General features: G+C 45.8%; 1 protein-coding gene across 1 annotated transcript in view; it reads right to left on the bottom strand.

Moving 5' to 3' along the window:
- Nucleotides 1-22,142, bottom strand: part of IGDCC3 (immunoglobulin superfamily DCC subclass member 3) — a 107,168-nt gene that overhangs the window by 24,595 nt on the left and 60,431 nt on the right. Inside the window, exons 4-6 of the mRNA XM_055002287.1 lie at nt 16,490-16,627; nt 11,183-11,341; nt 500-665 (exon numbers count right to left, since the gene is read on the bottom strand). Coding sequence (XP_054858262.1) covers nt 500-665; nt 11,183-11,341; nt 16,490-16,627 — 463 coding nt within the window. The remainder of the gene's footprint in view (nt 1-499; nt 666-11,182; nt 11,342-16,489; nt 16,628-22,142) is intronic.

Below are 22,142 nucleotides of genomic sequence, written 5' to 3'. Positions count from 1 at the left end.
GGATGCTTTGGGGCAGAGGCTATCAAAAGGCTTCAGACATCAGTCTGGGTGCCAAGGAAGCATCTGCAACTTGTCATATCATGATTAGTTTTCTCGTGGCCATGTCAACTCCAGTTTGTTGGGCCTCACAGACAGCTAAAACATGCCAAACACACACCTGGACACATGAATCTGACTTCTACTGAGTCAGACCATTAGGGCAACAAGACTAGTATTGTCTACTCAGACTGGCAGCAGCTCTCGAGGGTCTCAGAGCTAAGCTACAAGAGACGAATCACACGAGGAGGAGCATGTGAAAGAAGTCGCAGTGTTAGCCGGGAAGCTGAGTTTTAATAGCGATTGGAAGGCTTTGTTAATTTCCCCTCTCTGCAGAGCCAGCAAAGATCACTCCTCAGAGGGTTTGTTAATTTCCTCTTCTCCTCCTAGAAGGGGAAGTGAAACTGACAGAGCCTTCCCAGGCAAAGAAGGACCTCCCCAAATCCTCACGAAATTCATTTACCTGTTGTTGTTCTTCAACTTAATGTGATCCGTCGGCTCCAAAATCTGCCCATTCTTCAGCCACGTTATCTGCGGCGGAGGCTCCCCTTGGGCCAAGCAGGTAAAGATGGCGGTGGTCCCCACGGGCCTGGAAATAGACTGTGGGTGCTGTACGAATTCTGCGGGGGCTGCAAAGAGAAGACAAAGGAATGTAAGCCGGGCTCTGTGAATCCATCCTTTGCAAACAACGGAACTTAAATGGAAGGTTTTTCTGTGCCAAAGAGCATGAGAGCTCGGCAAAGGGTACAGAAGGAGAACTTTCCAAAGGATTATTCCCCTCCCTTAGGGCGCGGGTACACCTTGCAGTTTTAAAATACTGGAAAAGGATCAAATTTTCCAGTTCTGACTCCTTAAGTTGCCAATCAGTATATTATTTACTATCCAAAGACCCCACACGCCCTGGCTTTCTATCCACCATTTGCCAAAGGTATACCATCCCGGATGACCTGTTAGGGATCTCAGACAACAACCTCCCACTTAAGGAGTGGATCTATAAGTCAGATGCAGTGATGGATCGGCTATCAATATTAAAATCTAAGGCAGCTCCTTGGTATAAACTAATCACATTTGACCATCCAAGATCTCCCTGCTTAGCCAGTCTTTCTCATTACAACCTCAGAGTGTCTTTCACTGCTCTGCGCTTCCAGATGATGCAGACAGCTCTTTTGGCAGGGCGTTATTCTCACACCCCTATGGAACATCGCACCTGCATTTGTGGATTACCTACAGTGGAGAAACTTTCCCACTACCTACTTTATTTTCCATTATATAGTGTACTCAGAGCTAAATTCTTGGCCAGAATCCTATCAGTGACAAACACATACTCTGAAATCGAGAAGATTGTGTTTTCGTTATCTGACACTGACAATCATGTGTCCTATAGAGTCTCTCAGTTCGCACTCGCAGCCAAAAAGATAAGATCTAAGGTGGTACTGAATGAGGCTGTTTCATGACCCCTGGGATAGTTTGGCATACTGTATCATTTTAATTAATGTTAATTAACTTTTACTGGATTTAACTGTTTATTAGTTGATGCTTGGTAAATTGTGATGGCCTATGGCTATAGACAATGAACTCTTTGGACTCTGAAGGATTGCTACATCCATCAGCAAACTAGCAGTTCTTGGTTTTCCAAAATCTGTTTTCTCCTGTTAGACTGATCATTGATGGCCAGAAGGAGGTGGTGGTGGTGGCAATTTCTTAATTCTCAAGAGCTGTTCCGTTCTCCAGACCAGATGTATACTTTGCCAAACAAAGTCCACAGAGGTGGTCAAGGGATTTGTGGGGGCAGCTGCCCATTCAGCAGGGCAACCTTCAGGCGCTAAAGACGCCTGGCTCCATTCCCATCAGATCAAACTTAGTGGGGGAAGCAGGACACGAGAAAAAATCCGCTCTGTAGTGGATGTAAAAGCAAAAAAAAAGGACTTCAGAACCTGCCGGTTGTTGCAAAGTGGGAGGGGAGCCTTTCACCAGAATTAACAAAAACCTGTCGATAATGTGGGAGGAAACACCCAAATCAGGTGCTTTTTTCTGGGAAAAGAGGTGGTGGAACTCAGTGGGTTGCCCTCAGAGAAAATGGTCACATGGCTGGTGGCCCCGCCCCCTGATCTCCAGACAGAGGGGAGTGGAGATTGCCTTCCGTGCCGCCGAGCGGTGCGGAGGGCAATCTCAACTCCCCTCTGTCTGGAGATCAGGGGGCGGGGCCACCAGCCATGTGACCATTTTCAAGAGGTTCCAGAACTCTGTTCCACCGCGTCCCCGCTGAAAAAAAGCCCTGCCCTCCCCTGCTGGTGGAGGTGGCCAGACTCTGCAATGAAGTCTCTGCGATGTAGCAGGAAGCTTCAACCAGCCGGTCTAGTTCAGGCAAACCTTTCAAAATCCAAAAATCACTGGCTTTGATTACAATTTGGCAGGGCCACTGGTGGAGCCTAAAGCTGCTGGATCAGTCCTGTGGGCTGCCCCTCCTCAATTTATGGCATACTGTGCTTAATCATCACATATTAATTGGGGAGGGGGAACGGTTCAGTGGGCCCTTCTCTGACGGGAGGTGTCTACCTAATGGAGTTCTTTGCCTAGATCTGCAAACAAACAAAAAGCTTTATGTGTATGTAGAAGCCCATATAAAATACAAGCTAACAAGCTAAGGCAAAATGGTCCTTTGTGGATTCAATCAAAACATAATAATGTAAAAGTCCTGCTGGGTTAGGCCAGGGAAGCCTCTAGTCCAGCGTCCTGTTTCACAGTGTTGCCTTGAAGGGCCAGATAAACATGGCACAGAGGCAATGACCTTCCCTTGATGTTGCTTTCTAGAACTGGAGCACAGAGATTTGCTGCCTCTGTATGTGGAGGATCTCTTAACTCACCTTGGATAGTTGCCGCTGGCAGACCTCTCCGTCATGAATCTGCCTAACCCCCTTTTAAAGCCATCTGTGTTTGTGGCCTCCACTACATGCTTGCAGCCATCAAAAAGGAAGTATGTCTAATTTATCAGACTGAAATCCAGCCTAACATGAACAGGCAAAGGTCCAGGATCCCTGGAACCGGAGAAGGCTATGGGTTCATTCAGATCTTACACTGAGGGCCAAGCTACACATGACGAATGACACTTGAACGGCAAGTGTATTTCTCCCTGTTCACTTGCCCTCCACTCAATCCACTTGCTGTTCAAGTGTCATTCGTCATGTGTAGCTTGGCCCTTAATCACCATTCAGTAAATCTGCACAGGAATATGGCTTACTGCCAAGCTCCGTTCATGCAGCACCTTCTTCCTTCCGTCCCCCTTCTTGCACAGAGAACCAAAGGGGGGGGGGGAACTATCGCCACTTACCCACATGAATGCAGGAATTCAGGTTGACAATAGTTTGTCCCCGCCCTCCCCCATATCACTAGCCACAATTCTAAAACATACATTCAAGTTTATGTGCCCAGTTAATGGGAAGAAAATTAGCTCATATTAAGTTGCATTCGTATGTCATGGATAACCCAAGTTGGTTTTCAACGGCAATTCTTTGTGAGAAACATAGGCAAACCCATCAATTAGCTGGCTTTGGGCCCATTTACTTAAGTTCAGTTAAAGTGCCGTGTCTGTAGCCGTAATTTTAAGAATGAGATGATTTCATTTATTCACTTTTCTCCCCAACTGGGAATCCAAAGCAAGATTCTACCGTTTTATCCACCGTTATCTTCCAAGATTTTCCATTTTATCCTCACAACAACCCTGTAGGGTAGGTTCAGTTGAGAATATGGGTCTGGCCTAAAATTACCTGGCAAGCTTCTTTGAAAGAGCAAGGATTTGAACCTGGGTCTCCTAGGGCCAAGCTACAAGTGACGAATGACACTTGAATGGCAAGTGAACAGACTCACATGTATTCCTCCCTGTTCACTTGCGCTCCACTTGCACTCCACTTGATCGAGTGGAGCGCAAGTGGTGCACAAGTGAACATGGAGGAATACATGTGAATCTGTTCACTTGCCGTTCAAGTGTCATTCGTCACTTGTAGCTTGGCCCCTAGTCTGACAATCTAACCACTATACCATACTGGTTGTATCATTTAGCAGCTGTTAAGGTTGGAATAACCACGAGGACACATTAACCAGCCCCCTGCCCCACAAATGCTCCCCTTCTTGTTTTTCAGTATGATAAGTCACATTGTATATCATACAAATACAGCTGTGGCCATGGATGAGGCCTAAAAGTCATTCTCGAGTGGCCGGACTTTGAATATAAGGACAAAGCTATAGAATTTATACTATGAGTGAATAAGAGGCTTGGATCCCCTCCTCCACCTATCTGGAGGTGGAGGAAGACAAGAGGAAGAAGCTCTGCTGAATTTATGGCTAGAGGCCACCAAGAGAATTGCTGATGCTAATTAAATGCAAATAATCTACAGAAGGGTTCCTGAGGCTCAGGACTCATTTCGAGGGGGAACACACAGCAATGCAGCTCTGGCAGTTCCCCAAAGAGGTCACATGTCAGGTGGCCCCACCGACCTGACTCTCGGCCATTTGGGGCCCGTTTCGGCCAGGATTGGGGCCAAAACAGCCTGGACTGGGCCTCTGACGGGTGGTGGATCACTCTCCCACTCAGCAGTGGCCCGGTCCTGACCATTTTGGGCCCCTTTTCAGCCATTTTCAGCCCCTTTTTGCCATTTTGGGCCCAATTTTGGCCCTGAATGGCCAGGATTGGGTCCAAAACAGCCAGAATAGGTGATGCCAGGGGGTGTGGCATATGCAAATCAGTTATTCCAGTGATGGCAAGAGGCATGGCATATGCTAATGAGTTATGCTAATGAGTTCCTCCAGCTCTTTTTCTATGAAATGACCCCTGTTGAGGCCCGTGAGGAGTTATGTTTTAGGAAAGGGTGTTTCCTTCCATGCTGCTTGCCCCTTTTATACCATGTGATGCAACGAGAACTTGCAGAACCAAAACACTGTTCTTTAAAGTGGGGAAATTGTCTCTCAATGGCCAGGCTTTCTAGTGTTTGAAAACATTGGTGGGACCCCTTATTCCCCCACACACATCGGCCACGCTAATCACCCCTTACGGCCAGATCTAACCAAGACAGAGGTCATTTGTACATCGACGCTTTTCCAGATGTCTCCCTCTGCCATAACGTAAGAGAAACAAACAAATGATGTGACACACCTTGTCTAATAAGCAAAGCGGCATCCCGGGAGGTGGGGGGTGGGTGGGCTTCAAAGCCATGATGAAGGGCAGGGAACGAACACAACCCCCTTCTTCTTTGGGCAGCAAAACAAAACCTATTCTTTGCAAGGATATAATAGGAAGCGGGAAGGGATAATAGATGTCTAATGGACATTTAGAGGCGTGACGGTCATCTTAAAAAGCTGAAATGCATCAGTTGAGAGAGTGAAGGATGCAGGCAGGGCTTCCAGGAAGGGAAGGGGCAATTTAGCATTCGGGTCCAGCAGTGGGACGGGTCACGTTTGACGCTGGTGGAATGGCTTGGCAGAGATCCGTGGCCCAACCCGGTTCGAATCCCTGCCCTGCTGTGGAAGCTCACGGAGTGAGCCTGGCCCATCATCTTCTCTCAGCCTAACCTACCTCACAAGGTCGCTGTTTTGGGGACAACACAGAAGAGGGGAGAATGATGTGATAAGCTGCTTTGGGTTCTGATGAGGAAAAAAAGATGGATACAAATAAAAAATAAGGATAATTAAAACAAAGTAATGGATGTGAAGTGCTTTGAACCCTTTAAAGTGCTGGAAAAGACTTATTACGATCACTTTACGCTCATCTCAGTGATCTTTTAAACAATCAAAAACGGGAAGCGCAAGACTTGCCTAGCTGTCTGTGCTGTAAGGGGGAGGGACACCCACACCTGTTCCAGCCCCTTCCTTGATTTACTGCTTCAACCTGCCTAATCACCGTATGACTTATTAACAGGCATTTTATTCAACACCTATGCCTTTCAAGACATAATTTGCGTCTATCTGGTAGTGTGCAAGCAGAAGAAAGCCAGCATACAAATTCTGCAGACCTTGTTATGCCTCCAGACTAAGAGTAGTTTAAAAAGGGTAGACTAAAGGGTAGACTCTGCCGGACTAAAGGGTAGTTTAAAAAGACAGAGCTGGTGGCAAGGCAAAAATTTTGCTATACGCTGGAGCTGTGTGAAGGGGCTGTGAAACGCCAGAAGGGAAACTTCAGCCCGTTATAACCACTCCAGGTCTGTGCCCAGCTCTGAGAAGGCAGCTGCAGCCCATTGCCATTCCTCGCTGCCCTCTGGTTGCAATCCCGTACAGTTTTAGACTGGAGAGGTGAAATTGTGGCTGAAGGGAGGCGAAGATGAAATTTACAAACCCTCTGAGGAGAGATCTCTGCTGGCTCTGTCTTTTTAAACTACGTATCCCAGCTAACATCGCATCTCCCTACACTTGACGAACACACGCCAAGGCATCTTGTGTAGAGAGACTCTAAGAGGTTGCCAAATTCTAGATATTTGGGGGGCGGAGCTTGCAGAGGGAGGAGTCTGGGGAGAGGAGGGAGTTTAGCAGCGATGACAGTCCGGACAGCCTGCCCTCCAAAACTACCAATTCCTCCAGGGGAACTGACCTCTGTAGCCTAGAGATCATCTGTAATTCTGGAAGATCTCCAAGAAGCACCTGGAGGCTGGCAACCCCACCACAAGCACTGATGGCTTTGAAAGGGGGTTAGGCAGATGTGGGGAGGAGAAGTCCATCAGTCACCACTAGCCAGGATGCCTAAAGGGGAATCACTATATTCAGAGGCTGTAAACCTCTGAATGCCAGTGCTAGCAGGCGACGTTTTGGGAAGGCCTCTATGCCCTTCAAGGCAACTGTTGGCTGCAGAATGCTGGACGAAACGGACCGCGGGTCCAGCACAGCAGGGTTCTTGGTTTCATTTGGAGTAGGGCTTTTTTTCAGCGGGAACATGGTGGAACGGAGTTCCGGAACCTCTTGAAAATGGTCACATGGCCAGTGGTCCCGCTCCCTGATCTCCAGACAGAGGGGAGTTTTGATTGCCCTCCACACTGCTCAGAGGCACAGAAGGCAATCTAAACTCCCCTCTGTCTGGAGATCAGGGGGTGGGGCCACCAGCCATGTGACCATTTTCTCCAAGGGCAACCCACTGAGTTACACCACCTCTTTTCCCAGAATAAAAGCACTGATTCTGAGCCTAGTTTGGAGAATATTCACAAGAGGGTTACCTAGAGGAAAACAATGCTAGCTCAGCCTCAAAAAAAACATTATTCAGAGTATTTGAATAATTGGCTGGAATAATATCAGATCTGTTGGTTGGTTCACCCAGTATGTAGACAGCACAGAAGCTGAGTTGCTGGGCTGGATGAGCCATTAATACTATGCAGGGCATTTTTCTGGGAAAAGAGGTGGTGGAACTCAGTGGGTTGCCAGCACAAGGGGCAACTCTTGGCGGGAGGTGGTGCCCCTGGTACCACATGTGTGCGCGCAAAGTGCACGCATGCTCCCAGGGCCAATGACATCACTTTGGGTCAGCTGGAACAAGAGGGGAGTTTTTAAAAGTTTAAATCACCTTCGGTGAAAATGGTCACATGGCTGGTGGCCCCGCCCCCTGATCTCCAGACAGAGGGGAGTTTAGATTGCCCTCCATGCCGCTCCAGCAGGGCAGAGGGCAATCTCAACTCCCTTCTATCTGGAGATCAGGGGGCAGGGCCATGAGCCATGTGACCATTTTCAAGAGGTGCTGGAACTCCATTCCACCGTGTTCCAGCTGAAAAAAAGCCCTGATACTACGAAAACACCAGGCAGCGAGGAGCTCCCAAGGGCAGCCACAAGCCAGACTTGTCCACAGCCACTGGCCAACAGGGTGCTGTAAATTTCACATTGAACACGTTCGCCTGTGAAGTTCAGACACGAGCCAGTCACTCAGTAGGTCTGTTCCGATTGGTACCAAATGATTCAAATGCCTGCCAAACAGGGCTGCGTAGCATTTTATTTTTCAAAACTGCGCATGCGCAAAAACGTGGCTGATCCAAACAGATCGGCGGCCATTAACCTTGCCAAGGATTACTTAGACAAGCACCAAACGGTGGCAGTTTTTTAAAAACACAATGTTTATTGATGGCTGATTGACACAATTTGTGACCGATTGAAACACTTGCCTGTTGAGCGGAAGAAGGAAGAGCACAGCTCAAATGGGCTGTGCTGAGAATGCGCATGTGTGAAAGGATAATTGCACCACCCTGCAGGAATACAGTGAAGCTACCTGCCGAACTGCCACACACAGATCAATGAACAATCCAGCAAAAAAAGAGCCAAAACACACGTTAAGAAATACCTAGGTTCAGCACGTGTTCTCTTACCTCAAGGTTTGCCGGGATCTGTAGGAGTCCTGGAAGCTTAAAGTTTAGCATTTACAGAGCAGCAAGGGAAATACAGGCGCCTGTATTTTAAGCTTTAAGCTTCCAGGACGCCTTTAAGCTTCCAGGACGCTTACAGATCCTTTAAGCTTCCAGGACTTTAAGCTTCCAGGACCCCTACAGATCTTTAAGCTTCCAGGACTCCTACAGATCCCGGCAAACCTTGAGGTAAGAGAACACGTGCTGAACCTAGGTATTTCTTAACGTGTGTTTTGGCTCAAAGGCTCCTTGTTTGAGCCGATCTGACGGGTATTTATGCCTCTCTCCTTATAGAATCACCTGTGGCAGCCCAGAACCGCCTTCCAGCAACGAACCACGAAAGCTTCATGGCAATTCCTTTAGGCCACTGATGACTACCACAGGTACGTGCAAGGACAAGCTTGGAAAAGTTTTAACTGGAAATCTTTGCAAGACTGCAGCAAACCGAACGACCAGGACCTGAGCATCAAATGAACATTATCCTGAGCCACGAAAAGGAGCAACAAAGGCTGCAGTCTGCAGGCACCCACGTAAATAGCAGGTGAGAAACTCTGCATGGCAAAGCCCTGTGAAAATGTCCAATTAGGCTAAGCAGGAGGGAGAAATGTAATTTCAGATTCCGGAGCTCATCAAGCCAGCCGTTAATGAGCAAAGCTGATGAGAATGAAGGGCTGCTTGAAATGGGTGATTTCAAAGATGAAAACGAGGACTCATAATCAGGAACGGATTAACGCCATTCAGCGCCACGCTGCCAGCTAGGTATATAACCCCCCGCCCCCTTTTTCTTTTTTTTTTGCAAAAGGCAGTCACTTTGCGGAAACTCTCACCATGGAAACGGGATGGCCTACAAACATTCAAGAAACTAATTTCTGGCCATCATCATTAAAAGTGGCTTTTTGGAATGTTGTTAGGGGAACTGGGGAGGAAGAATATTTCCCTGATGAGTGCACACTGAGTTTCAAAGAGACGCCCTGCGTACCCAACTCGGAGATCTGTCCCAAGATGGAAGCTACAGGAGCTTTCAGAGGTAATCCAGCCCACCTCCTTGAAAGCTCAGCTTTCAATTTGTTCCCGATGTGAAGTCAGGATTCCACCCGACTGCTTGGTACGAAATCAACCTGTGATTAGCCGCCAAAGCCCTCCGGACATGGCTGAAAAGAACCTTGGCATGGTTCTTATTCTAGTAACAAAGCAGAGGACGCAACGTCCAAGCAGACCAAATCCTCTTGAAAAGCAGGCACGGAAGTTCAAAACAATGTACACTTAGAGAATCCACATGCTCCTTTTTATTTCAGCGTTGTTCTTCTCATTTCCAAAGTTATAAATTTAATCCATATTCTGCCATGCAGTATAATCATCCCACTGTGCTGCCCCAACTGGAGCTCCTGGTTCCAGTGATGGTTCCTATTCTGCCAAAGCTTAAGCTCATACAATTACATTAAGTTATTTAATAAATAAGCGATGAGCTGGCTGTCCCAAAGGACTGCAGAAACACAAAGCTTTGCGTTTAGAGGACAACCTCCAAGGTCAACTTCTGGCACTGCTAGGACTGGGAAAGAATTTTCTGTGCATCCTATCTGAACAAGAACAACATTTGATTTATATATCGCCCTTCAGGACAACTTATCGCCCGCTCAGAGTGGTTTACAAAGTATCTCATTATTATCCCCACAACAAATACTCTGTAAGGTGATAGACCCAGAGGAGTTAGCCATGTTAGTCTGTAGTAGCAAAATCGAAAAGAGCCCAGTAGCACCTTTAAGACTAACCAACTTTACTGTAGCATAAGCTTTCGAGAGCCACAGTGCTCTTCGTCAGATGCATGGGAAGGTGGGTGGGTAAGGTGGGTAAGGCCACCCATGCAATGTGGGTGGGGCTGAGAGAGCTCTGGAAGAGCTCCTAGGCTAGACAGACCAATAGTTCAACGCAACAAAAGGCAGCTCCACAGACAGAGATTGATGACAGCCCATCCATGGATGCTACAAAGTACCTGGCAAGAGGCTGGCTTAGCTGATCCTCGAAAGGTGGACGAGATAATGCTCAGTCACAGAGCACATGCAGAGGAATCCGAGTTCAATCTCCAGCATCTCCAGTTAAAGCATCTCAGGTACCAGGCGCCTTTCTCTGCCCCGAGACACTGGAGATCCACTGCCAGTCAGGCTAAACAACGCTGAACTAAACGGACCAATGAGTGATTCCGCACACGTTGGATAATGCACTTCCAATCCTCTTTATAGATCATTTGGAACGAATTTTTTTGTGTGTGGAACAAAAAATCCACCTCAAACGACTGATAAAGTGCATTGAAAGTGCATTGAAAGTGCATTATCCAACGGGTGTGGAATCAGCCAATGACTGGTCTGATTCAATATTAGGCAGCTTCATGCATTTACTAAAGACATCTTTAAAAATAATCACTAGTTGCCACTCTTATTGGAGATTTTCATGAAGGAAGCCTCCATGCATCATTGGATATTGCGCTACTGTTGTGCTGTAGCAATCGTGTGCAATCTGCTCGTTTATCCCAGATAATCCAGCTGCGAAGGACGGCTGCAGTGTCGCCACAGGGCAATATCAAACGATGCGCGTGGGCATCCAATGTGACACCTGGAAGGAATGCTGGTCAGAACACATCACTCCAAATGCCGCTTACAGGAGTAGAAACAGAGTGGTTTTTAAACCAAGTGTCCCTTCCAGTCAGTGGTCCTTTTCTCTTCCATCTGCAGATGCTGAAATACACTCCATTCTGTTGGGCTACATAGATGTCCTGACATGGATTGCCTTACCTTGGACCACTAGCCTTCCCTGGGCTGTCCTCCTCACTCTTGTGCCGGGCTTGTTGGCTGCGCACACGTAGATCCCAGAATGCTGTACCGTGAGGTCAGAAATCATCAGGTTGCCCGTCCCAAGGACCTGAATTCCCTCCACTCCAATCGGCCGGCCATCTGCGTAAGAGCAAAGCAAAACAATTCACCGTGTGGTTTGGAAATGCTACAGGGCTTACAACCTCTGTACCCTTCGTCTGTAGACTTAAATTTCATAATAAAGGTGGGGAAACACAATTATGGTGTGGTTGAGGGAGAAAAGGATAGTTGATTTATCTTCACACAAAAGTTTGTTGTGATGATAAAATAGAGGACAGGAGAACGATGTCAACCACTTTGGGTTCCCTCTGGAGAGGAAGTTGAGGTATACGTGAAGTAAATGAACAAGTAAATGAAGAGGCTTAAGATATTTAGAAGGAGAAAAACAGCTGGTTAGTTTGCACCATGGATGTTCAAACAGGGCCATAAAGCACAAGTGGTTCTGCTTTTTACGGCCAAGAAGAAGAACCATTTTGTTTGCCACAGAGTCTTGTGTGACAATCTGGACTAAAATTTAGATTCAGTCCAATTTCATCTTTAAACCAGAGCTTTTCATTAAAAAAATTATACTACAGGGCCATTTCCACACATGTTGAATAATGCACTTTCAATGCACTTTAGCAATTCTTTGGAAGTGGATCTTTTGTTCCACACATGGGCCATTTCCACACACGTTGAATAATGCACTTTCAATGCACTTTCATAATCCTTTAGAAGTGGATTTTTTGTTCCACACATGGAAAATCAGTTTCAAATCTTCACTAAAGAGTACTGAAAGTGGATTATCCAACGTGTGTGGAAGCAGTCCTGGTGTAGTCAAAAATCTTTTCTGAGATGGAGTAACCAGAATGGTCCAACAGAATCGTTGGTCCTCTCAAAGAAAGGTTAAGACTATAATAAAGACAAATTCAATGGAGCAGAACAAAGGATCGGACAGCATGACAGTCTGTTCTCAATAATAGCCACAAAGATGATTTCAGAGAATCTCCAAGCAGATCAACATATCTCCCCTGTTTACCCCTGGCACTGATCATTCAGCGGCATCCTGCCTCTCCCCCTTATCAGGTGAACAGTCATTGTGCATGGTAAATTGCCTACTGGTTGATATTTGCACGTTTGAATCTGTTTAAATTGTTGCACTTGCAGATTTTAAATGTTAGCTGACTTAGTCTGAGATGTATTTTTTAATCCTCCTCAAGTCCTTTCAAGGAGAAAAGCAGGCTAAAAATAACCTTAAACATATGTATAAAATAATAATTTCTCTCTGGGAGGGAAGGAATGAAAGGAACAACTGAAACGCACAACATGGGGGGGGTGTTTGGGGGGGGTCAATACAAACTGCTTCCTAATGTGCAGGGCTTTTTTTCAGTGGGAATGTGGCGGTTCGGAGTTCCAGCACCTCTTGAAAATGGTTACATGGCTGGTGGCCCCACCCCCTGATCTCCAGACAGAGAGGAGTTTAGATTGCCCTTCACGCCACTGGCACGGAGAGCAATCTAAACTCCCCGCTGTCTGGCGATAAGGGGGTGGGGCCACCAGCCACATGACCATTTTCACCAAGGGAGATTTAAACTTTTAAAAAACTCCCCCCTTCTTCCAGCTGACCCAAAGTGATGTCATTGTGCAGTCCTGAGTTCCACCACTGAGTTCCACCACCTCTTTTCCCAGAAAAAAAGCCCTACTAATGTGATACCAGTGAATTGAAAGGTTGAGTAAACAAAACACACAACAACAACAACAACAACAATAATAACTGTGCTTATATACCACTCTTCCAGACAAATTAGTACCATTAATAACAAGTTACTGTTATTATTATCCCCACAATACAGCTGGGGAGCTGGGAGCTGGGGCTGAGAGTAGTTTACCCAAGGTCACCTACTGAGCTCATGGCAGTAGTGGGATTTGAACCAGTAGAGTGCTGATTCGCAGGTGAACCACTTAGCCATTGTGCTGCAATACCCAGAGGGAGATCGATTGCTCTAATAAAAATGTAAAATAAAATCTAAAAAACCCAAAGTTTAATGAATCTCACTATAAAACAATTCAAAAATTGTCATTTAGAATAAGTCCTCTAAATAAGTATATCATATAGCAACACTAATCAACTAATCACAAATGTTCAAACAGGCACATCGCACAAGAATGTAAACAAAAAACCCAAGTATATCATGCAACAAAACCCATAAAGCCTTTCTGACAGCTCACCTACAGGACCATTTTCCCCTTTCTATTCTTCTGATGGCTACATAAATGTCTAGTGCATGAGCACCAATCACAGACATTCACTACAGGTTGTGCTTTCCAATGCGCACATGTGGGTATCTCCCTCTCTCCCCTTCCGGAGCAGTGAGGAGGAAGGAAGCAACAGCCTGTTCAGTCTTTGGCCGGTGTCTGCAAGCCATGTGCTTTTCAAACAAACAGACACTTTCGTCCATCATGCACCAGTCGGTCTTTAGTATTACAGATTTCAAGTATATGGAGACAGGTGGATTATGCTGAAAAGGTGGGTTATGCTCAGGGGTCATTTCATAGAAAAAGAGCTGGAGGAACTCATTAGCATAACTCATTAGCATATGCCACACCCCCTGCCATCACTGGAAGTGTGTCATTAGCATAACTGATTTGCATATGCCACACCCCCTGACATCACCTATCCTGGCCATTCAGGGCCGAAATTGGGCCCAAAATGGCAAAAAGGGGCTGAAAATGGCCAAAAAGGGGCCCAAAATGGTCAAGATCGGGCTGCTGCTGAGAGGGAGAGTGATCCACCACCCGTCAGAGGCCCGATCCGGGCCGTTTCAGCCCCAATCAAGGCTGAAACGGGCCCCAAATGGCCGAGAGACAGGTGGGCAGGGCCACCTGACACGTGACCTCTTTGGGGAACTGCCGGAACTGCGTTCCCGTGCGTTCCCCCTCGAAATGAGCCCTGGTTATGCTGAAAATTGCTCTGTTATTTCTACAATAATCAAGGAAATGGTGTGCCCATTAGCCAGAAGTGAATGTCATGTGTTCTTGTGCCCAACATTACCCAAAACTGGATCCTCCTCCCATTTTGACATAGATTTTGTTCTGAATTGCTCCTTCCTTAGTTATTTTCTTCTGAATACATCCCCTATTCTGATATCTATCTGACAATCTTGAGTTTTCCATTCATGTTTTTCCAGCTCTCTGTTCAGTTTGTGGACCTTTTCTAGAGTCCGGACAGCAAACTGCAGAGTTAAAAAGATATACACAAGAGCCAAAAAAAAATCACCATGTATTTGAAAAGTTTTTGGAAGGGGCCGGAGAGCTCATTAGAGTAAAGAGTTTGAGCGGAGAATTCTCAAATGAGAATTTCTGATTATCCTCAGTAAAGCAAAGGCTTAATTGTTTAAAAATGCTCTCGGAGATAATCTCTTATAAATTAACTCTGCAATGAATTGCAGGGGGTGGAGGTTAATTGAACCCTGGAATTCCTCCCTGAAGGGTTGAAGTATTCAAGGAAGGATGGGAAACATCTCCGCAAACTTCAGAGCCACAGAACACAAAAAATGGATGCCCTATATCACTGCAAACTCTTAGATCTGTTTTCCTCTAATAAAAACTTGATTTCAGAGTATAAAATGGATTTCCTTTCACTTTAATACCAATTAAAAAACGGAGAAGGGGAGAATGTTGTAAGCCACTTTGACTCCCAACTCAGGAGAAAAGTATGGTATAAATGAAATTAAAGAAAGAAAACAGTAATGCAATTTCCACTGCCTTCCAAAAGAAAACAGAAGAGGTCAAGAAAGCCTTCTCTCTCCTGGCTTTCCACAAGCTAAGTAAAACTGAATGATTAAAGAGGGCTTTTTATTTAGATAGGACGACTATACTGTAAGGAATTTATCTCAAAGAGATGCATCAGTAAAGAGATAGGGACTGTAGACTTTAGTACTATGTACTGTCTGTTGCTGTACATAGGATCCTACTGGGTAGTTTCTATGTTGTTTAATATGCCAGTCTTAGAATTGCTTATGCCCTGTTTCAGCTTTTCTTCAACTGTGTATTGGATTTCTGCTGTGTTTTAATTTTTTGCGAATTTGCATTTGCATATCCCATTACATTGTTTATTGAAATGTCTTTGAAACTGACAGTACTGACACACACTGTGTAATCTGCCTTGAGCCAGGTGAAAAAAGTGGACTATAAATGATATAAATAAATAGACTATAGTGTAACAGGCACAAATATTCTTGATAATTTGTTTACAGATGTAAACAAGAACAAAACACATGTAGTAGACAAAATGACATGTAGTGTTTCCATAGCCCTTTCTGAGCAAGCCATACAACAGCCCCAAAAGGTAGGCCAATATTATTGTTCTCATATGAGAGATGAGAGATGGAGAGAACGTTGGCCTGCCTAAGTGGCTTGCCCAACATTCCAAAGGGCCTAAACAGCTTGCCCAAGGGCTTCCAGATCCACAGCTGAAGTCTCTTAGCTACAATGGTTGCTGTGGGTTTTCCGGGCTGTATTGCCGTGGTCTTGGCATTGTAGTTCCTGACATTTCGCCAGCAGCTGTGGCTGGCATCTTCAGAGGTGTAGCACCAAAAGACAGAGATCTCTCAGTGTCACAGTGTCTCTTAGCCACACCTACTACCCTGCCTCTAATAAACAAGAGCTACAAGAGGGGAAATCTCCCTGCAATCCAGTGAAGGGGTTTCCATGCAAAACCATCCGTTTCATCAACCTTTCACTCTTTATGAAGATTACATTTAATTTGCTTAGCCACAGTAGCAAGATAACTTTGGAGACTTGGAGAAGGACTCTAAAACACCATTTGTCTGCCTCTGTTTGTCTTTTGCTAATTTTGTTGCATTTTTGATGGCTCTCATAAACTACCTTGAAATCTTAGAAAGAAATATCGTATTTACGCAAAAGGAAGGCAATCCTGAATGTAAGATTCCCCTGCCCCACTACAATAGACAGTCCAGTAGCACCTTTAAGATTAACCAACTTTATTGTAGCATAAGCTTTTGCGAACCACAGCTCTCTTCGTTATCTGACTAAGAGAGCTGTGGTTCTCGAAAGCTTATGCTGCAATAAAGTTGGTTAGTCTTAAAAGTACTACTGGACTCTCTACTATTTTGCAATACTATAAATAAAACCGAAGCTGCTATCAGAACTCTTCATTCTCACTGGGCAAGTTTGCTTTTTCCACCCCGGCGGAAGCTTCAGACTGCCCCAAAAACGTTTGCTACTTACCGAGCCGGCTCCAGGAGACGATCGGCCTGGGGTTTCCTGTAGCCATGCATTCCAGGACAGCAGTTTGGTGCACTGTTAGGGTCAGGTTCTCTGGTCCGACGAGGATCATGGGATCCTTGTACACCGCAGAATGGGACCCTGTGCAAACAGGCCAATGGTTAAGTGTTGGAATTTAAATGGATCCTCACACCTCCTTAGTTCTCAAGTGGATCCTTTTGGGACACAGTTTCAGAACAGCTACAGCCTCACCAGCGCTGTGTGCTTGAATCCAGACAGAGAGGGCATCTTCACAACCCAGGGTCGCAGAGGCCAGTTATGGGGCAGAACTGCAGACGGCCTTGCTCCATTAGCCACACAATGGGGTGACGTTATCCCCGTGTCAGATACGCCTCCAGCATATCTGTCATGTGTTACGGATTTCTTGCTGCAGTGTGTAGTGTACCTCTGAGAACATGCAGAGGGAACCTGTTTTGCTGACTGGTTGCTAGCTGCTTATCTTGCAGGTATTTTGGTTACCATTTCCTGGCCAGCCGAGAATGCGGCCTTGAAGTTCCTAAGAGACTGAGCAGAGCTCATCCTTTCCCTCTTCTCCTCTCTCCTGGCTCCCTGGCTCAGTGCACCAAAATCCTCACCAACTTTCTTTCCCACTGGGGGGGGTGGACTGTGTCCTATAAATAACCTTGCTTTACTACCTTGAGTCACTTCAGCCAATGATCCTGTCTGACCATCTTTTTTTTGTTATTAAAATTTTTTATTTAAATTATAAACTTCACATCACAACACAATAAACAACAAACACAGAGAACAAGAAAAAAAACACAATTCTAAACATAACACTAACAATATATATATATCTATAAAATTAAGAGGAAAGGAAAAAAGAAAACAAAAAAACCCCTAAATTACACTACAAGTTGAGTTCCGATTTTCTCCGCAACATATCATTTCTAGAGTCCCACTTATTCTAAGTTAGTCACAAAACCCCTCTTTTTTCTATTGTTCCTGTTTCTTAATCCATAAATCCAGATGTTATCAAATCCTTGTTATCCATTTCATGCAAAAAGTCTATTAATGGTTTCCATTCAGTCAAGAAGTTAACTAATGTCCTTTCTCTAATTAATGCAGTACGTTTTGCCATTAACGCAAACTCCAAAACTTTTGTCAACCATTCCTCCACTGTAGGCAATATTGTAGTTTTCCACTTTTGTGCATAAAGTACTCTTGCTGCTTGTAATAAAGTATAAAAACAGTGTTCTAAAACTTTTTTCCAACTGGCTGTCCATTATTCCCAACAGAAAAGTCTCTGGATGCTGTCTGACCATCCTGATGCTGGTATTCTTCTTTAATAAAGTAACTTTAACTCATACACCGGAGTGATGCAGTGAAGTGCTTGGGGAAAATACCTGGCAAGACCTGACACCTCTTTTTATCCTGCCCCCAAGTTTTCCCCAGCGTTGCAGTGATTTCTCCCAAACCCAGTTTGGTGTGATCTTTTGGGAACAATCGCAGTAAACAATCTTTTGGGAACAATTGCGCCACTTAGGGTTGCCAGCTCCAAGTTGGGAAATCCCTGGAGATCTAGGGGGTGAAACCTGGAGAAAGAGGGGTTTGGGAAGGGAAAGGACCTTGGCATGAAATAATTCCATAGAGTCCACCCCCCAAAGTAGCCATTTTCTCCCAGGTGAACTGATCTCTGTGGCCTGGAGACCAGTTGTAACTCCGAGGGCTCTCCAGCTATTACCTGGAGGCTGGCAACCCTAGCACCACTCCTGACCAACGCAACTGGAGCATTTTTTTCCAGCTTTAAAAAAAATTGTCAATTGACATGATGCAATTGCATGCTATCGCAGCATCTTAATTACTGATTTTTAAAGCCCTCCCATGCAGGCAGGGGCAGGAGGTTGTCAGTCATGGGAGATTGGATCAAGGACAACTATCATGTGGACGCTCTGCTGCCACTGCGAATGCCTCTCCATTGGCAGTGGCTACAGAAGGAACGTGAAAAATAGTCATTGTGACATCTGATTCTTGACCAGCACTGCCCACCCCCACCCCCCATGGCAGAAGTATTCCCTGCTGAATTGCCGAGAAGAGGCAAGAAGCAGATAAAACTAGATTTATATACAAGCTGGGGTTTATCGCTTACATCTGAAAGTCTAAGCAGAATCTGTGATGTTTGAATGCAGCCTACGATGCCTAAAGCCGCAGAGTTTCTAACATTTATATAACTTCTTGGAGATATATCTTTGCTCTTCTGATCTGAGCAATAGGAACTTTTAACTGTTCGCACTACGCCTGCTTGCTGCTTCAGGCTTCGACTCCAGGCCAGCATTGTCAAGAACAAGAAATGAAGTCTGATTTATAGGTGCCTAAGAGGCCAGTTTCAGTTACACTCAGGTAAGCAGGTGTGAGGTGTCATTTGCTAAGAGGGTGTCGAGGCTGAAGGAAGGCGGCAGGTAAGGGAGAAAATGGTGATGCCTGGTTTGTTGGGTGAAAACAACCGTCTGCAGAGAGCAGCTTCCTCTTTATATAAGTGGCCAGACAACTGCCAATGGGTGTGAAGGCAAAGCCCTTAACTGGCATGATCCGACTGTACACGGAGCTTATGAAATGGTTCACAACAGGGGTCATTTTGTAGAAAAAGAACTGGAGGAACTCATTAGCATAACTCATAAGCATATTCCACACCCCTTGACATCACCAGAAGTGTGTCATTAGCATAACTGATTTGCATGTGCCACACCCCCTGACATCACCTATCCTGGCTGTTTTGGACCCAATCCTGGCCATTCAGGGCCAAAATTGAGCCCAAAATGGCTCAATACACTGCACCTGACAGGGAAGAAAGCCCCCCCCCCAACGCACACTGATCGAGAAGTCTAGAAGAAAGCCTTGATGGACCAACTCCTTCCATATGCTCCAGTGTGCCAACTACGATCCTCAGGCAAAATAGTAAAGAGTCCAGTAGCAGGAAAGAGTAGACTAACCAACTTTATTGTAGCATAAGCTTTCGAGAACCACAGCAGCTCTCGAAAGCTCTTTGAGAGCTGTGGTTCTCAAAAGCTTATGCTACAATAAAGTTGAAAGTTGGTTAGTCTTAAAGGCGCTACTGGACTCTTTACTATTTTGCTGCTACAGACTAGCACAGCTAACTCCTCTGGATCCAGGGCTTTTTTTCTGGGAAAAGTGGTGGAACTCAGCAGTGGAACTCAGGATTGCACAATGACGTCACTTTGGGTCATCTGGAACAAGGGGGGAGTTTTTTAAAGTTTAAATCGCCCTTGGTGAAAATGGTCACATGGCCGGTGGCCCCGCCCCCTGATCTCCAGACAGAGGGGAGTTTAGATTGCCCTCTGCACCTGTCTGGAGATCATGGCCAATGGACATGTGACCATTTTCAAGAGGTGCCGGAACTCCTTTCCACCGCATTCCCGCTGAAAAAAAGCCCTGTCTAGATCTATGATCCTCAGGCAGCCGTTTGTTGGCTGTCTGTCCCACCACTTAGAGTGGCTGGTCTGTTATCGACCAAAGCCCTTTTCCAAACAACGGTCTGCAGAGAGCAGCTTCCTCTTTATATAAGTGGCCAGACAACTGCCAATGAGTGTGAAGGCAAAGCCCTTATCTGGCATGATCCGACTGTACACGGAGCTTATGAAATGGTTCACAACAGGGGTCATTTTGTAGAAAAAGAGCTGGAGGAACTCATTAGCATAATTCATAAGCATATGCCACACCCCTTGACATCACCAGAAGTGTGTCATTAGCATAACTGATTTGCATGTGCCACACCCCCTGACATCACCTATCCTGGCTGTTTTGGACCCATTCCTGGCCATTCAGGGCTGAAATTGAGCCCAAAATGGCAAAAAGGGGCTGAAAATAGCCGAAAAGGGGCCCAAAATGGTCAGGATCGGGCCGCTGCTGAGTGAGAGAGTGATTCACCACCCATCAGAGGCCTGATCCGGGCCGTTTTGACCCCAATCCAGGCTGAAACAGGCCCAAATGGCCGAGAGTCAGGTTGGCAGGGCCACCTGACATGTGACCTCTTTGGGGAACTGCCGGAACTGCGTTCCTGCGCGTTCCACCTCAAAACGAGCCCTGGTTCACAAGGACGCAGTGTTAAGGAAACATGACAGCCTTTCCTATTGCTTGTCCCTAGCATCTGATGCTTAGAAAGACACACTGCCTCTGAATGTCGGGGTTCCATTTAGCTTTCAGGGCTGCCAGCTGTTACCAGACCTGTCTACCAAGAATTGGTCTAATTTACTTTTTTTAAAGAGCAATCAAAGCAAGGGGTCAGCACCCACCCAATTCTGACACAGAAGGCCCTGGGCACTGAAAGAGATTTACTTGAGCACCTCTTCCCCATCACTGGCTCGGCTACTGTAGTCTCGATACAGTCGAAGCCCTAAATTGCTGGAAGTGATCCACCAGAAAACAGATCCAGGGTGGTGTAGTGGTGACCGTGGCATGTGGGCGACCCAGGTTCGAATCCCCATTCTGTCATGGAAGCTTGTTGGGCGACCTCGGGCCAGTCACGCTCTCAGCCTAACCTACCTCACAGGGTCATCGCGTGGCTAAAATGGAGGAGAGGAAGATGACGTAAGCTGCTTTGAGTCTCCACTGGGGAGAGAAGTGAATGAAGATAATAAAGAAATGCAACTGGAAAAGGAAGATGAGGGTGACACCCACCTGTTCCAAGTTATCTCCGAGTATGAGAAGAGGGGGTACCTTCTAAGTAAATATGCCAACTTCAGCTCTAGCAACACAGTGCAGGACAGAAAACTGACTTTTCAGCCCAGCTACGACTGTTCATTTGCCTTCCCAGAAGAATTATTCTCATCAAAATATCTGGAGGTGAGTTTCAGGCTGCAGAATTCCAGGAACCCTGCTGAGGAGCAGCAAGCAGTACCCAGCCAAGTGTTTGAGGAATTTCAACCATCTACTGCTTGCCCCGGGCAAAACAGATCCATACACCTGCAATAAGCACTCCTTACAGGGTTTTTTTCAAAGTCTCTGAAAGGTAGAACAGGGCAGTACAGCAGAGGAGGAAAGAGTTGAAAACGGTCTTGGAAAGACATAACTGGATGTTTATTTAATCTTGTGCATGTATTGAACTGGTTTTGAACTGGCAGTCCTGAGGCTTGAGAAAGGAATTGCATTCCTTCCCATGTTTGCACTATCCCATTTCCCAGCCTGTCTGGAAAGAATTTACTGTGTAGTCCCTCAATTTACTGTGTAGACCCCTCTAAGTCCTGTCTCCTACAATCTCAGATCAGAATTATATTTACTCCGCAGCTCTGCATAAGCACAGAAAAGACACAATGTTTGACACTAAATTCGATGTCCAAAGCTTTTATTTCACAAGGAAGTTTCTAAGCAAACAAGCAAAATCTCTAAAGCCAGATGGCACAATCAGTTAGAGGACAACCGAGCCATGCCATGAAACCCATCGTTGCTCAGGACTTGAAGAAACAGAATGAATTCTGCAGTTTCTTAAATGTAAATAACATACAGGCCACAAAATTCAGGTTTCTAGCCCTTATTGCTCTGACAAGTCTCTGAAGTTTCAGTTTCAGGTGGGTAGCCCTGTTGGTTCACAGCAGAAGTGCTAGATTTGAATCCAGTAGGCCATAAAGACAAATAAGATTTC

The sequence above is a fragment of the Eublepharis macularius genome, chromosome 18 (assembly GCF_028583425.1).
Source record: "Eublepharis macularius isolate TG4126 chromosome 18, MPM_Emac_v1.0, whole genome shotgun sequence".
NCBI lineage: Eukaryota > Metazoa > Chordata > Lepidosauria > Squamata > Eublepharidae > Eublepharis > Eublepharis macularius.
This window is presented reverse-complemented; position numbering and strand designations above follow the sequence as displayed.